Source organism: Pristiophorus japonicus, chromosome 20 (assembly GCF_044704955.1).
Source record: "Pristiophorus japonicus isolate sPriJap1 chromosome 20, sPriJap1.hap1, whole genome shotgun sequence".
Taxonomy (NCBI): domain Eukaryota; kingdom Metazoa; phylum Chordata; class Chondrichthyes; family Pristiophoridae; genus Pristiophorus; species Pristiophorus japonicus.
Genome location: NC_091996.1, coordinates 46,835,652 through 46,848,706, shown reverse-complemented (window position 1 = coordinate 46,848,706; position 13,055 = coordinate 46,835,652). Strand labels below are relative to the sequence as shown.

The 13,055-nt window shown below is 43.4% G+C and overlaps 1 protein-coding gene across 2 annotated transcripts in view; it reads left to right on the top strand.

Moving 5' to 3' along the window:
* LOC139232516 (astrotactin-2) overlaps positions 1-12,498 on the top strand; it is a 1,052,969-nt gene extending 1,040,471 nt beyond the window's left edge. Inside the window, exon 14 of one of the 2 annotated variants that reach the window (XM_070862850.1) lies at positions 11,922-12,498. In XM_070862850.1, coding sequence (XP_070718951.1) covers positions 11,922-12,159 — 238 coding nt within the window. In that variant the 3' untranslated portion in view covers positions 12,160-12,498. The remainder of the gene's footprint in view (positions 1-11,921) is intronic. The other variant, XM_070862851.1, reaches the window with a different exon arrangement.
* The last annotated feature ends 557 nt before the right edge of the window (positions 12,499-13,055 follow it).

Sequence of the window (13,055 nt, the reverse complement as noted above, 5' to 3'; positions counted from 1 at the left end):
TGGAATTCCTCTTAGATCTTATCTGTAGCTTCCAGTGTTGGGGCATATGCACTGATGACTGTAGCTCATTGCTCCTCGGCTAGGTTGAGCCGAAGGGTCATGAGGCGTTCGTTTAACCTAGACGGCCAACTTGCTCATTTTTCATGGCAAATCCCACCCCATGGAGGCAGCGGTCTTCTTCTACTTTACCTCTCCAGAAGAACGTGTAACCATCACCTTCTTCCCTAAGCTGGCCTTGCCCTCCCACCGAGTCTCGCTTAGGGTGGCGATGTCTACATCAAAGCATCTGAGTTCCCGAGCAACGATAGCAGTATGACGTTCCAGTCTGTTGCTATTTGGGTTGTCCATGAGTGTCCTGACATTCCAGATCCTGAACTTCATTTTAAGCAGTGGAAGAAGCCTGTGTGTGAATTCTTTTAATATTGGGCGGCCGTTGCACACCAGCTACCACACAGGCTTGACAGAGCAAGGTCTTGGAGCAGTGGCAAGGGGAACCAAGATGACTGGAGACCATGCTCCACTGCATAAGCCTAGTACATATATACAAATACAAACATACTGCGACCGTCCACTGTCCTTCTTCTCACAGGACCTCTCTCACTGGAATTCATAGGACATTCCTCATTGGTCCCTTTCTCCGCAACTTGCCATTTCCGGCCTCTGCTCCTCGCCGCTTCCGATCTCCACTCCTTGCCGGTCTCGACCTCCGTTCCTCTCCGCTTCCGGCCTCCGCTCCTCGCCGCTTCCGACCTCCGCTCCTCGCAGTCCCAACCTACAGTCCTCGCCTATCCCGACCTCTGCTCCTCGCAGCTTCTGATCTCCGCTCCTCGCCACTTCCAACCTCCAATCCTCGCTGCTTCCAACCTCCGCTACTCGCCGGTCCCGACCTACGTTCCTCGCCCGTTCTGACCTCTGCTCCTCGCCGCTTCCGACCTCCGCTTCTTGCCCCTTCTGAACTTTGTTCCTCGCCAATTCTGACCTTCACTTCTCTCGTTCCTACATCTGGGTCCCGACCCCTCCACTGGGCTCCACCACTGTTCAAGATATGCAACCTATCAGCTACATGGATTCTGATGACATCTAATTTTATGGCCCATTTTGAATATGTCACCCCCTCAAGATTTTGTTGGTTCTGCTGCTACAGTGGCTAGCTTATTTTTAAGCAGCTGTTAGATCCTAATCTCGAGCCTGGTTGATAAGGTGGTTAAGAAGGCATACGGAATGCTTGCCGAGGCATAGAATACAAGAGCAGGGGGGTTGCAGTTGGAGTACTGCGTGCAGTTCTGGTCACCGCATTACAGGAAGGACGTGATTGCACTGGAGAGGGTACAGAGGAGATTTACGAGGATGTTGCCGGGAGTGGAGAATCTTAGCTATGAGGACAGATTGGATAGGCTGGGTTTGTTTTCCTTGGAACAGAGAAGGCTGAGTGGAGACCTCATTGAGGCGTATAAAATTATGAGGGGCCTCGATATAGTGGAGAGAAAGGGCCTATTTCCTTTAGCAGAGGGGTCAACAACCAGGGGGCATAAATTTGAAGTAATTGGTAGAAGGTTTAGAGGGGATTTGAGGGGAAATTTCTTCACACAGAGGGTTGTGGGGGTCTGGAACTCACTGCCTGAAAGAGTGGTAGAGGCAGAAACCCTCACCACATTTAAAAAGTACTTGGATGTGCACTTGAAGTGCCGTAACCTGCAGAGTTACGGACCTAGAGCTGGAAAGTGAGATTAGGCTGGATAGCCTCTTGTTGGCTGGCACGGACACGATGGGCCAAATGGCTGCCTTCCGTGCTGTTATCTTCTGTGATTCTATGGTTAGCACCCCAGAGAAGAAGTGGAGCGCGTTCTTTTGCACTCCACTTCCTTTCGGGGGTGGTAACCCCAATTTCGAGAGCAGGGTGGGACTTCCGCGCCGCACCAAAGGCCCCTCCTTACAATTGTTGCCATCCCCACATGGGGCGCAGCGCTATTTTTTCCTGTTGGTATACATTTACAACAGAAAAGTTTTTAATCTAACTCCTGGAACAGAGAAAATAATGATTTACAATCTAAAAATAAACTATACTTTTGTAGATAACTTTTAGAAATGTAGCTTTTATGAAACTTCCACTCTTTTCTAATTATGGCGGTTGGCTTGTCTACCTCTTCATATCCTGTGAAAATTCCAATTGGTTTGACTACATTCACTCAGCTCAGTGAGCAGATCCAGCCACTTAACTACCCTTTCAGTGGTTAACGAGGTTTGTTTGGAATTTTTGTAACTGACAGTCAGATTCAAAATCCAAATCACACCGTCTGTGTTGGTTCAGAGTTAGTGTGGTTCCTCCCCTTGTGCCTGTGGTTCAAAATCCAGTTTGAACCAGCCTTGTCATATACAGTCGGTATCAAAATAGGTTTGATACAAAGATCTGAACAGGCACTTCTTTAAGCTGCTTACATACAGTAACTGGATTGAAAAGAACGTCCACAATAGACAGAAAATTATAACTTTTGGCCCAAGTACCTTTAAAGGGATACTGGGGGTAACTTTTACCTTCGCTTAGGTGGTCACCTACCATTGTGGAACTGAAATCGGGCGGGTTGTAAAATGGTGAACATCTGCTCCACCAGTTTACTGCCCAAGCAGTGAAGGAGAAAATTAATCCCACTATGTTCGTGAAAATGTAGTTGGTTTGCACGCAATGTAATAATGTCTCTTGGGGCAGATCATCATCATCAAAAGTGGAGGGCAGAGAAACCCAAGGCAAAAATCAAAAGGGCCACATCACAGCAAAATTCTAAAGGGGAAAAGTGTGTTAAAAAGACAAGCCTGTTGGCTCTGTGCCTCAATGCGAGGAGTATTCGTATTCGTAATAAGGTGGACAAATTAACTGCACAGGCAGCAATTAATGAATATGATATAATTGGCATCACAGAGACATGGCTCCAGGATGACCAAGGCTGGGAACTCAACATCCAGGGGTATTCACCAGTCAGGAAGGATAGACAGAAAGGAAAAGGAAGTGGGGTAGCGTTGCTGGTTAAAGAGGAATTTAACGCAATAGTAAGGAAGGACATTAGCTTGGATGATATGGAATCGGTATGGGTGGAGATGCAGAATACCAAAGGGCAGAAAGCGTTAATGGGAGTTGTGTACAGACCACCAAACAGTAGTAGTGAGGTTGGGGACAGCATCAAACAAGAAATTAAGGATGCATGCAATAAAGGTACAGCAGTTATCATGGGTGACTTTAATCTACATATAGATTGGGCTAACCAAACTGGTAGCAATACGATGGAGGAGGATTTCCTGGAGTGTATTAGGGATGGTTTTCTAGACCAATATGTCGAGGAACCAACTAGAGGGCTGGCCATCCTAGACTGGATGATGTGTAATGAGAAAGGACTAATTAGCAATCTTGTTGTGCGAGGCCCCTTGGGGAAGAGTGACCATAATATGGTAGAATTCTTTATTAAGATGGAGAGTGACACAGTTAATTCAGAAACGAGGGTCCTGAACTTAAAGAAAGGTAACTTCCATGATATGAGACGTGAATTGGCTAGAATAGACTGGCGAATGATACTTAAAGGGTTGAGGTGGATAGGCAATGGCAAACATTTAAAGATCACATGGATGAACTTCAACAATTGTGCATCCCTGTCTGGAGTAAAAATAAAACAGGGAAGGTGGCTCAACCGTGGCTAACAAGGGAAATTAAGGATAGTGTTAAATCCAAGGAAGAGGCATATGAATTGGCCAGAAAAAGCATCAAACCTGAGGACTGGGAGAAATTTAGAATTCAGCAAAGGAGGACAAAGGGTTTAATTAGGAGGGGGAAAATAGAGTATCAGAGGAAGCTTGCTGGGAACATAAAAACTGACTGCAAAAGCTTCTATAGACATGTGAAGAGAAAAAGATTAGTGCAAACAAATGTCGGTCCCTTGCAGTCAGAATCAGGTGAATTTATAATGGGGCGCAAGGAAATGGCAGACCAGTTGAACAAATACTTTGGTTCTATCTTCACGAAGGAAGACACAAATAATCTTCCGGAAATACTAGGGGACCGAGGGTTTTGTGAGAAGGAGGAACTGAAGGAAATCCTTATTAGTTGGGAAATTGTGTTAGTGAAATTGATGGGATTGAAGGCCGATAAATCTCTAGGGCCTGATAATCTGCATCCCAGAGTACTTAAGAAAGTGGCCCTAGAAATAGTGGATGCATTAGTGATCATTTGCCAACAGTCTATCGACTCTGGATCAGTTCCTATGGACTGGAGGGTAGCTAATGTAACGGCACTTTTTATAAAAGGAGGGAGAAAGAAAACGGGTAATTATAGACCGGTTAGCCTGACATCAGTCGTGGGAAAAATGTTGGAATCAATTATTCAAGATGAAATAGCAGCACATTTGGAAAGCAGTGACAGGATCGGTCCAAGTCAGCATGGATTTATGAAAGTGAAATTATGCAAGTCAAATCTTCTAGAATTTTTTGAGGATGTAACTTGTAGAGTGGACAAGGGAGAACCAGTGGATGTGATGTATTTGGACTTTCAAATGGCTTTTGACAAGGTCCCACACAAGAGATTGGTGTGTAAAATTAAAGCACATGGTATTGGGAGTAATATACTGACGTGGATAGACAACTGGTTGGCAGACAGGAAACAGAGAGTCGGGATAAGCGGGTCCTTTTCAGAATGGCAGAGAGTGACTAGTGGGGTGCCGCAGGGTTCAGTGCTGGGACCCCAGCTATTTACAATATACATCAATGATTTAGATGAAGGAATTGAGTGTAATATCTCCAAGTTTGCAGATGACACTAAGCTGGGTGACGGTGTGAGCTGTGAGGAGGATGCTAAGAGGCTGCAGGGTGGCTTGGACAGGTTAGGTGAGTGGGCAAATGCATGGCAGATGAGGTATAATGTGGATAAATGTGAGGTTATCTACTTTGGTGGCAAAAACAGGAAGGCAGAATATTATCTGAATGGCGGCAGATTAGGAAAAGGGGAGGTGCAACGAGACCTGGGTGTCATGGTACATCAGTCATTGAAAGTTGGCATGCAGGTACAGCAGGCAGTGAAGAAGACAAATGGTATGTTGGCCTTTATAGTTAAGGGATTTGAGTATAGGAGCAGGGAGGTCTTACTACAGTTGTACAGGGCCTTGGTGAGGCTCTCACCTGGAATATTGTGTTCAGTTTTGGTCTCCTAATCTGAGGAAGGACATTCTTGCTATTGAGGGAGTGCAGCGAAGGTTCACCAGACTGATTTCCGGGATGGCAGGACTTACATATGAGGAGAGACTGGATCGACTGGGCTTGTATTCACTGGAGTTTAGAAGGATGAGAGGGGATCTCATAGAAACATATAAAATTCTGTCGGGACGGGACTGGACAGGGAGAATGTTCCCGATGTTGGGGAAGTCCAGAACCAGGGGACACAGTCTTAGGATAAGGGGTAAGCAATTTAGGACTGAGATGAGGAGCAACTTCTTCACCTTGTTAACCTGTGGAATTCTCTACCACAGAGAGTTGTTGATGCCAGTTCATTGGATATATTCAAGAGGGAGTTAGATATGGCCCTGACAACTAAAGGGATCAAGGGGTATGGAGAGAAAGCAGGAAAGGGGTACTGAGGTGAATGATCAGCCATGATCTTATTGAATGGTGGTGCAGGCACGAAGGGCCGAATGGCCTACTCCTGCACCTATTTTCTATGTTTCTCTGTTTCCATCATAGATGGTCCCTTGAAACGAGGATGACTTGCTTCCACGTCAAAAAAGGATAAGTTCATAGGTGTTCCAATGAAGGAGCTAAAATTCCAGGTCCTGAATTACATCCTGACGGGTGGAAGATGCCTGTGCGTGGATTTTTTTCAATGTGTGATGGCCATTGCACACCAGCCACCACACGGGCTTGACAGAGCTAGGTCTTGGTCCAGTGCCAAGGATTACCCAAGACGACTGGAGGCCTGCTCTGCTGCACGGACCTAATGCGCACACATGTCACAGTGTGGGCTGGCCCGTGCTGCCCATGGGCTCCTGGCCCCAATCTCACGCCTCTCCTGGGCCCTGATCACATCCCTCCTCTATCTCTCGCCGCTCCTTCGCCCCGAACTCGCCGCTCCTGCTGTACCTGCCCATGCTCCAATCACCGACCTGGATCTTGCTGACGTCACTCTTCGCTGCCGTCGCAGCTCGTGCTGCTCCCTGAAGTGACATGCCTCCACGCAGCTCCTAGGGCTTCCGCTCACCGCTCCTTTTATGGCCCCGACCTGCCGCTGGTGTTCTCCCGCAGGTCGGGGCCTCCACGCTGGCGCTGTGATGGAAATAGCTTTTCTCTCTTGCTAACAAAAATAGAATGGTTTGTCAATTACGTTTTCATGAAGACTGTACCACTTCATTGGGTTTGGACTTCACGACTCCTGAATGACAGGAACTTGACTTTTGACCCAGTCAGCAGGAACCTCGGGCATCTTTGTGTGACGGCAATTTCCACGTACCACTGGGAGAGGAGCGCCATCGTGCAACCGTCCAAATAGCATTTTCGCCAGAAATTTGGCTCCCTCCGCACCCGTATTCTGCGCTCAGAATACCGACAGGGAAAAATCTGTCATAGCAGCCCTGCCAGCAGCGGTAAGTATGAAGACATGCAAAACGGTAAGTTAATGTTTTTATTTTTAAATTCTTTTTCAGCGATTCGATCGTGTCTTGTAAATGTTTTGTGAATTTTTTTTGTTCGTTTTTTCCAATTTATTTTTTGGTGTTTTTTCGCCCTCCCTCGGCCCAACTCGCAGCGGTATCGGCCTCGAACTAAAGTTGTCAAGGATCGCAGTCTGTGGCGCGCATCTTCATGCAATGCCGATTTTTACCGCTGCGCAAATTAAAAGTTGAATTTCCAGCCTGGTAGCGATAGCGAAGCGAAAACGGAAATTTCGGCGGAAAAATACAGTTTTCCCCTAATTTCTAGCCTCCAGGGTCTAAAATATCTTCAGCAGCAGCAGCATCACCAAGACAAAACATTTTTTACTTAGCTTCACTTAAAAATACCTTTAATAAAGGTTCGGAACTCAAAACATTGCCCTGGAGTTTCTGCTTTTTTCGGTGCAATTCGCTCGACATCATTGTAACCAGCGCAAACTATTGCAGAATTTTAAACGCAAATTGCGTTCAGTGCAAATTGAGTTTCTGTGGTCTTTTGCGCTAGTGTTAAAAACATTACACTGGAAACAGGCCCCGCCCACAAAACTGGCCACACCCCCAGGGTGAATTAATTACCACTGGGAGTTTCCACTAATTGCGCCCATTTGCAGGCGTTTGAGGAGGCTCCAAAAATTAACCTGGATCTCTTGGGCACAAGAACACTAATAGATATATTTTAAAAGGTTTTTAATGAAACTTTAAAAAAAAGTTACTAAGGAGCTGACCACTAATCTAATCTACCCTAATCTAACCAGAAAATAGTTTTGTAAATTTCATAAAAGTCATTTTCAGTCATTTAAAATCGGATTACTCTTTAGGTGGTGACATTGTGATTTGAAATTGCTTATCTTTTTGTGATAAACCTATTTTCAGCTGTATTAATCAAACTGCACCACTCTTAAATATATCAAAGAATATTTTTTAAAGCAAATTCTTTTCTTAAAACACTGTCTGATTATGTTGGCTCATGACAGATTTTGTGTTTGGCGATATGCAAATGAGTTTTTAGAAAGGCCGCAACTTTGAGCGCAGTCTGCGCCTGAATTGCCGATTGTGCCGAAAGCGGACACACGACTCCAAAGTTTCTATAATTCATTAAGTGAAAGAAAATTAACATCTTGAGGAAAAAGTCAGTTGTGAACAGTATTCGGGACCGAAATTCAGGGACTGGATAAGGCTCGTTACCGCCGTTTTGCGACGACCATGCGTGGAATTGAGTGGCCGCCGCGATCCAAAGTCACCTCGGGGATTTTTCGGATAGTCCTCACTTCCATCCCGCTGCTGCCGACCACCCCAAGCGCATCATCATAGCGCACACCACTGATCTCCCTCGCCTCCATCCCACTCCATGTGAAATTTACTTCAAAAAATCCACGATCCGCCCCGCGGTACCCTCGACAGCTTTTTCTGTCGGTGCACCTTGTTTTCTGTGTGTGAGTCACGGCATCGCAGTGGCCCTTCGAGGTGAAGACGCACTGCCGCGGCCACCATTTTTTTTTGTGATTCCCGATTGGCCGGAAAATTATGGCCCGACTGGCACCCCCTCTTGGATGCCAGGCCACTGGCCCGGCCAAAACTCTCCCTGGTGGCCCAGTGGCCGAACCTAAAAAAATCGCTGCTTCTCTCCCCTTTAAATGAGGGGAGAGACGTGGTGACGCACACGCGCACTGACGTCACCACTGCTCCATCACTGAGTGACAGCGGTGGAGACTGGGTCTCGCCCCAACTTCCGGCCCTCACCAGCACTTACCGCCGCACTTCCGCCCCCATTATGACCGACTTCCAGTCCGCCAAAGAGGTGAAAATGAATCAAGAGTCCGCCTCGTCGGTAAAAACATCTAGAAAAAGGTTGGTGCGCCAGCTTTCTGGCGGGCCTGAATTTAGGCCCCTTCGTATTTATCATTCTTTTGCTGCATTTTTGGTGTTCTGAATAGGTGTCTTTTTTTTTTGTTTTAATCTTCTTGAAACACTCACTCAAAACATTGTCCATTTAATGCCCAGATAAAACATCCACCTTTATTCTGTTCATTTCGGTAGAAAGAGAAAGACATCATAGCAAAACATCTGAAAGCACGTCACATGCAATGAATTACTTTTTGCAGTGCAGTGGCCATAGTTATGTAAGCAATCACAGCACTCATTCTGCTCTCTGGAATTGAAACATTTGCAACGTTCATGCTTGCATTGGGTTTATGTCTATTCTCAAATAATCAGTGACTTTCATTCATGTGCTGTAGGAGCATAACTGACATTGTTTTGGTGTGGATTATGGGTGAAACTATCTCGGCAGTGCCAAACTGGTGGGATCGGATCAGATGATTGTTATACTCCGTGCTCAACTTTCCTTTCTATGTAATTATAGAAAAGGAAATTGATCGGCGTGTATAAAATGAAGTCCTCAGCAGCAAGTAATAGAACTTACAAAAGCTAATCTGATAGCGCCAATTTTATGCAGCCATCAAAATTGAACGTTCCGTCCTATATGTGCAAAGGCCTCTCCAACACCTCCTTAAAAAATGCAGTTCTCAAAGAATACTTGGACTGTTTGCCTGAGAACATGCCGTTTAATTTTGGAACACTGGACTTCGCACCCAAATACACCGTGAAAGTAGAATTTGACCATTTACTAACACTTGAATTAAGTTCATTTTAAAATTTTATGTGATTTTTTTTTCAAACTAGATGGGTGTCTTTTTTTATTCGTTCATGGGATGTGGGCATCACTGGCAAGGCCAGCATTTATTGCCCATCCCTAATTGCCCTCGAAAAGATGGTATTGAGCTGCCTTCTTGATCCACTGCAGTCCGTGCTTTTTTTTTTCAAAAAATATACTTTATTCATATAAAATTTTCACAATACATTGGAAAATAGTTCAGTACCTTGCGGTCAGCAATTCCATACAATTCGTTTGGATGCTGACAGCAGTTCCATAAAATGCATTAGATTGCATTTCATTTCAAGATACAATTTAGTACAATCCGTAAATCACGTTACATGTAGTACTGTGCAAATGAGAGTATTACATGGAGCAGATGAGAACAGGTTTACATTAGATTCCAGGATACATTTCAATACCGATCACGAGTCACGTTACATGTAGCACTATGCAGATGAATGCAGTACACGACCAGATGGGAATACATTTACATTTCTTTACAAGTTAATAAACAGTACAGAGACTTTCATTATACATGGCACAACACAGATGTTTTTCAGTACATGGTGCTCGATGTATACAAGCAGATTAACAAATACAGCCCCGAGGGGGGTCTGATTCTGCAGTTCGTGTGGTAAAGGTATTCCCACAGTGCTGTTAGTGAGGGAGTTCCAGGATTTTGACCCAGCGACGATGAAGAAATGACGATACACTTCCAAGTCAGGATGGTGTGTGACTTGGAGGGGAACTTGGAGGTGGTGGTGATCCCATGCATCTGTTGCCCTTGTCCTTCAAGGTGATAGGCGTCGTGGATTTGGGAGGTGCTGCCAAAGAAGACTTGGCAAGTTGCTGCAGTGCATCTTGTAGATGGTACATATGGCAGCCATGGTACGCCTATGGTGGAGGGAGTGAATGTTTATTTACATTTGTACAGTAGTCTATATTTACATTTATTATACGGTATAATCTTGCTTCATATAATTGCTCACTTAAAGCAGTCTAAATCCCTGGTAATATTATTCAGATTTGCAATACTTACATGGATGTATTGAATAATTATGGTTATATCTACATGGGGCAAGATTAAATGAATTTTATAAAAATTAGGAATAATCTTGCCATATATTTTTGTTCAATTTTAATTTTATTTTATTATTAATGATCGTTTAACTAATGACTACTGATGACACCATAGGGGGAATTGTCAGGGAGAAGGTACCGACCTCAATTAACACATGTTGAAATGGCACGATCCCTGAAACATTATGGGCCAATGACTACAGATGTTTAGCTCCCTCATGCGGCTGGGCTCGGTAACCCCTGCCAGTTAGTTCCCCCGATGATGTCATAAAATCCTCGAATCAAAAGTTATCAAAAGACCAAAAAAACTGAACATTTTTGTTCCCCCCAAAAATTATTTTTTTTAAAGTACATTGGTGCTAAGGCTCCCTTAGATTACACCACGAAAAATAAATCCAAAACTATTGTACTTAGCGACAGATTTCCTCTAGTGTATATATTGGTATTGATGTACAGTTTTCCAATTACCTCCAAACTATTTTAAACCTTCCAGTTGCAATTGAGCATAAGAAACCAACTATACAACTGTATACCAGAAACACAAAATCTCCCTTTTTATTTCAAGAATAGGAGCTGAAAGTTCGATATGTTTATACACAATATTTAAGTAACTAAGGAAAACCAAATAATTTCCTTATGTAGAATTTTCCCTTCCACTGGTTGACACATGTTTTATAGAATTAACTCTTCCTGCAGTTTTCAAAGGAGCTGTAATATCAGCAGGAACCATTGGCAGTCACACCTCAGTATGAGCTGGTCCTTGTTGCAAAGCAGATTTAGAAAACACAACTGAACATTTATTTTTTTCCCCCCAATTTATACTCAGTTTGAAATGTACTTTGCTGAGGTGATGGCTCCTGAAGTCCTCGGTCACAAGTAATAGAACGTGCAAAATGATCAGTAGAAGCCACAGAGTAGTATAATGTGGGTTTCCAGTCCCTTTTGCCTCTATCAGGGGGTAATGCCCACCACAGGAAGGAAAAGAAGGCGAGAACGTGAGTAGCGCTCCACTCACCCAGCAACCAGTTCAAGATTGGCTTTAGTAGAGGTTAGTCAGCAGTCACCTTCATAAGTGGGGAAGGCAAATACAGGGTACCACATAAAAGTGGGGAGGGGGGCTATAGAGTAGGCAAGCTAGTGTGCTCAGTACTTTTACTTACCCACCCTTTAGATGAGAGGCCAAAGCCAGCCCCTGTCTGTGTTCTGGTAGACATTATGCTGTTCAGCCGCCTAAGAATTCATTTTAAGTGGAAGCAAGTCTTCCTCGATTCCGAGGGACCGCCTATCATGATGATTTGAAAGAGGATAAGGTTGGTCTCCTGGAATAATGAGATCAAGGAACCTGTTTTCATCCAAATCTACATTGTGCTCTATTGATGATTACAAAACATGAGTTGAATGGGGAACTGTTGAGAAAATATTAACCTCAAATCTCCATTTTAAAATGATGACATAATAATTTCATTTAACTTGTTGTCTCGCTCTCTCTCCCTTTTTATTCCTTCCCTCAGAAAAGCTCATCTGATTCTAAAACAACTGGACAATGTGAGTGACCGCTGTGCATCATTACTACACAGTGCCTATATTCAGAGCCACATAGACTCAGTCCTGTATTTCATCTGTCGAATGGAAGAAACCAGACCCACGGGGATGGTCTGGTACAGCACCTTACATGATGCAAAAGTGACTTGTGATGAAAAACTAATGTCTGTCCCACGCAATATTTATGGAGACACGAAACTATGGTGAGACGTCTTCGCACATTGAACTTCAATTATGTGCTCAACTTTTGAAATTTTAAAAAGAAGCAAGGCAAAAAAAAAAAGAATCTTCATGTCAAACAAGAGTGGGATCGTCATCAGACAATACACGTTTAAAAAATAAGCCTTCAGGGCTTCGGTGCTTGTCCAACTGTTTATTGAATGAAAAAACTGGAGCTACATAATTGGAAATAAATACTTCACGTTAACAATCAACTGTTATGTGAGCAGATAAGGTGTTAAGACCGCATGTAAATTAGTGAAATTACCAAAAATTCCAAGAGAAGTTATTACAAAATGTTGTAGTGCTTTTTTTGCTTTTTATAAATTGACACAAGAAGTGAATGCACACCTTTTTAACAAAATAGTGCAGAATTATATGATAAATAATTGCTCTGTAAAAATTTAACCTAACCAATTTCTACATTGGTGAGTTGATAATTTGACTGCATTGATTGAAAGTAGAGTTCAAACAATTGATCAGGCTACTGAATAAAGAAGACAATTTTTCGTAGAAGTTCAGACAAGTAATCATGATAGATCATTAATGATTCATGATTAGCAAAAGTCAGATTAACAAATCACTGTTGTAAATATTAAAATGCACAATATACCATTAAAAATGTACAGTATTTTACCTTTTAGGGTTGAATGAGGATTCACGACCGAGAAGAAAAAATGCAGATGCATATCAATTAGTTTTCATTGTTTATAGAGGATGTAGTCTTTAGTAAATTATACCAGCAGGAAACCAACAGTTTTTTGCCCCTCTAACATAACTAATCAAAGCTATTGATAAAGCAAGTTTATGTGTAGGTACATGATGGTAAGCAATGGGTGTTCTAAAATACATAATGACTTAATTTTTCTGATGGTAGTTGTAAA